Source organism: Daktulosphaira vitifoliae, unplaced genomic scaffold, assembly GCF_025091365.1.
Source record: "Daktulosphaira vitifoliae isolate Bord-2020 unplaced genomic scaffold, ASM2509136v1 Scaffold_73, whole genome shotgun sequence".
Lineage (NCBI taxonomy): Eukaryota > Metazoa > Arthropoda > Insecta > Hemiptera > Phylloxeridae > Daktulosphaira > Daktulosphaira vitifoliae.
In genome coordinates this window covers 1-4109 of record NW_026099642.1, presented here as the reverse complement: position 1 = coordinate 4109, position 4109 = coordinate 1, and the positions used below count along the sequence as shown (strand labels likewise).

Below are 4109 nucleotides of genomic sequence, written 5' to 3'. Positions count from 1 at the left end.
AATATTAATAAGATATTTTTTTACTAAAATTTTTCTTAAATTCTACTCTACAAAATAGCTATCTTAGATTTTTTTTTTACATTTTATTTAAAATTTAAAAATAATTAATATTTTTAATAAAATGTAAAAAAATTAATTATTGAGATATAGCTATAGACCTAACGTATAACTATTATTTAAAAAAAAAATCAACTAAAAATAATAACTGGATCAAAAGTTATTTAAGTTGTCAGTGAGTGGTGGGCCACTCTGTATAGATAAATTTTAAATTATAATTTACACTGGTGTATATGTTAAAAATCCGTGGATCTTTTATTATTAATAAATAACAACAGATAATTTAAAAAACAAAACCGAAAAGACTAACGCAATTAATTATAATGTTCGCATAATATCGAGGCACTTTCGATGTTGTCGGCGACGCGGTGTCTGACATGGTCCTCGGACATCAAAACTAGCAACGTTGATAGCGATGGTGCCTTCAATAATTGATAAAGTTTCCATCGTTCTTCGTAAATGGGGGATATCCCCAAAAAATTTACAAATTTAAAAATCGGTAATTTTCGTCATTTTGTCAGCTTTTTTTCTTAGAAATGCCATAATTTGGGGATTCCAAATGATAACTTTCCAAAAAAAACTTAAACTAAACTGTATAATACTTCGACAACAGGTACATCTATATATTTTGAATAAAAACGACCGAACAACCCGTGCCGCTGATAAGGCGTCCTAACAGCTGATAGCGCACAAACACTACCAGCTGACCACACCCAACCAGTGCAACTCTCACACTTGGCGCGAACAATTATATTAATCTAATTGACATAGCATAGAAAGTCAAACTTATTTAATTATATTTGCTATTTTTAATTCGAGAAAAATAACTTCGAACTAGCTTGAATCGCTAATTTTTANTTTTTAATTCGAGAAAAATAACTTCGAACTAGCTTGAATCGCTAATTTTTATCCACCAATCAATAGCAACGTACGGTTTCCGAGTTAGTAACATTTGTGTCTTCAACGCTTGAGGACCAAGTTCAAACCCGCCCATGGCAAAGTAGAAATTTATTATTCATATTAAAATTATTTTACTATGTGGTTTTTTTTTTTTGTGATTATCATTTATTTTCTCAGCTATCATTTGACCAAATTTTTAGCGATACGTCAAATTATCACAATTATTATCTAGCTAAAGATATTACCTTCCAATGTTGAAAAAAAGTCCCTTTTATCAAATATCAAAATTGTTCTACCAGCTATCTCCATACAGACAATTAAAATCATTAGTTTATAATATTTTTAAAGTATTCATTGCCAAATTAGGTTTGATATAATAATAGGTTTCTACTACAAAATTAAATAATTATATAATTAAATAATTTACTTAGAAATTTATTATTTTTTTAACTCTATTTGTGTGTTATACTATCAGTATATAATATTCCAAATTTTGTTGTAACATAATTCTATATAAATCATTTCTAAAAAAATTGGTTTTTAATTTCACCGGAATGTAATAATCGATTTTTACTTTTATAATGAAATTTTATAATATGCTCAATTAAGTAGATTTTTTTAAAAACTACTATATTAAATTATTGAATATTAATTTCATACTATATTTAATTACTATAATTTGTATTTATTCATATACTATACTTTTAAATCATAGAACAACCTATCAGTATATAAATAAGGAAATAGGAGTTATTGTTGGTTTTGTAATTATCCACCAATTTCTTAGAATTGAACACTATCTACAGATTTGCCCCAAAGCGTTTCTTATGATAGTGATTTTANCAGATTTGCCCCAAAGCGTTTCTTATGATAGTGATTTTAATTATTGTCAGATATCATCTATACTTGTCCCAACTATGCCACGGCAATACTGTACCGCGACCCCATTGTGCTACAGTTTTTAAAATTATGATAATTTTTTAGAACTATTGATTATATTAAATATGTATCAAATCAAAGCTTTTAAAAATAACCTAATGATTAAAAAAAAAATCTCTTAATGCTATGAAATTTTTTTACTAAGAAGTAACAAACGTATGTAGGAGGCTCAACTCAAAAAAAATAAATCTTCAAAAAAAAAATCTACTATAATATCTTTGAGCACATTCCTTTTCAAGCTTTTTGTGATAGTAATATTAACCACTGTTAAATTTTAAACAATATCGTTTCGATTGTCCATGATCCATGCTGTACTGTCTTTTTTTTTATAGGGATTAATATATCCAGCATTAGCAGTAATTACATTTGATCAAGTTATCAGTTATTTGTCATCCACCAATTTACCACATGCACAAGTTAAATTCCAAAATTGCATGTCTAATTTAAACATAAATGATTTTGAACAAATAAATAATGGTAAGACATTACAAAAACTTTGAAATTCTTATGTACTAAAAATAATTCAATATACGTTGTTCATCAAATTTGTAAATAAAGCTTATTTTTTTTAATTGTCAATAATATCAATTGAGCCACTATATTTTTACAAAAAAAAAAAAATTACAAATAATCCTAAAATTCATTTCAAAGCCTTAATAAAAGCCTAATACAAATGCCAAATATCTTTGCAACATTATAACCTAATTAGTTTTGTAAAATATGTCAATTATTCTAATAAATATAGTAAAAAATTGGAAGCATCATGAAAATAGTACTCTAGTATTGTTATATTAAAAAAAACTAACCATAATTATTATATAAATGTGTTAATTTTACTTGAATAAATTTATGAATAATTATAATAATTTTTTATTAAAAAAAATATCATTTAGCCACCAAGTACTCTTTTTCTATATTATCGAATGACATTGTTTTATGATCAACTAAATTCTTCTGCCAAAATAAAAATAAACGAAAAAAGTCAATTTATTTAGCATCACTTTTATTTTTATGTAATTTTTGTATTTTATAGTTGCATTTATTTATTTTAAATAGTATTTTTGTGAACTGCCTTTTTGCTGCCTAATTGTAATTGTGTAATTTAATAGTATATAATATATACTATATATTAATCGTGAGAACGGAAGTCCCTTTGTCTTGTGTATAAAGAATCAACTAGGCAAGTATCTAGTCCTTCTAGAACATTCGATGCTGAGTCTATTTTAATGCATTTTGCTATTATAGTATTGATTATTATTTCGTTTGAGTCATAAAGTCAATTATAAGTGTAAATATATGTATAAATATAATAAATAGCAATTAATATTTATACGCATTATCTCTTCATTTTGTCTACCGTACCAATCCAGTCACAACATTATTAATTTTTAAATGCATTATTCAGATGTATAATTTATTTATCAATATTAATTTGTAATTTTACAGACGAAATTAATACATTTTTAAATACATTGAGTGATAATATCATTTCCCGTCGAATTTATCCAGAAGAAATGAGTCAAGAATTTATTGAATTTTTTAAATTAGATAAATTTATTATTAAAGATAAGTTAAATGAATGTTTTAAAATATTCCAGTCAAATTTGTTTGCAATAAAAAAACCCAAGGTACAAAATAAAATTTTAATATTTATAATATTTAAATGTTTTTAGGTATTTCTAACAATTCAAAAAAAAAAAATTACATTTTAGAAATTCATTATCTTGCAAATTGACAAGAATATAAATGTATACTTCATATTATTTCATCAAGATATTTTTACATAAATAATTATTAAAGTAAAAATATCTAGTTAATTATAATTAAAAAAAACATTTTGTGATTTTTTTTCTGAATCATAAAATTATATTATTTATCAATATAAAATTATAAGTCCATTTTAACTTAACTGTAATTCATTTAAATTTGTTATTATTCCAAAAGATTTCGCTAAATTAAAATATAAAAATATGACAACTATAAAGAAATTTATTTTATATTGATTCGCTAATACATCTTTTTTGTTATATTATTAAATTTACATTAATTTTATAAGCAAAAAAAGCGTAGTAAAGATTTAAGGTTTACAATTTTACTCACATACCCTTAGGAATTTAATATTATCAGTTTTTTCATTCATACCACATATTCATCAAATTACGATATAAATATTTACATTGTATTGGTCTTTTTAATATGTCTTCTTAATTATA

General features: G+C 23.8%; 1 protein-coding gene across 1 annotated transcript in view; it reads left to right on the top strand.

Moving 5' to 3' along the window:
* The window catches only part of LOC126909009 (uncharacterized), a gene marked incomplete at its 3' end in the record, with an annotated part of 5907 nt that extends 2383 nt beyond the window's left edge, over positions 1-3524 (top strand). Inside the window, exons 3-4 of the mRNA XM_050691368.1 lie at positions 2229-2373; positions 3343-3524. Of these exons, the coding sequence (XP_050547325.1) occupies positions 2229-2373; positions 3343-3524 (327 nt within the window). The remainder of the gene's footprint in view (positions 1-2228; positions 2374-3342) is intronic.
* Between the last annotated feature and the right edge of the window lie 585 nt (positions 3525-4109).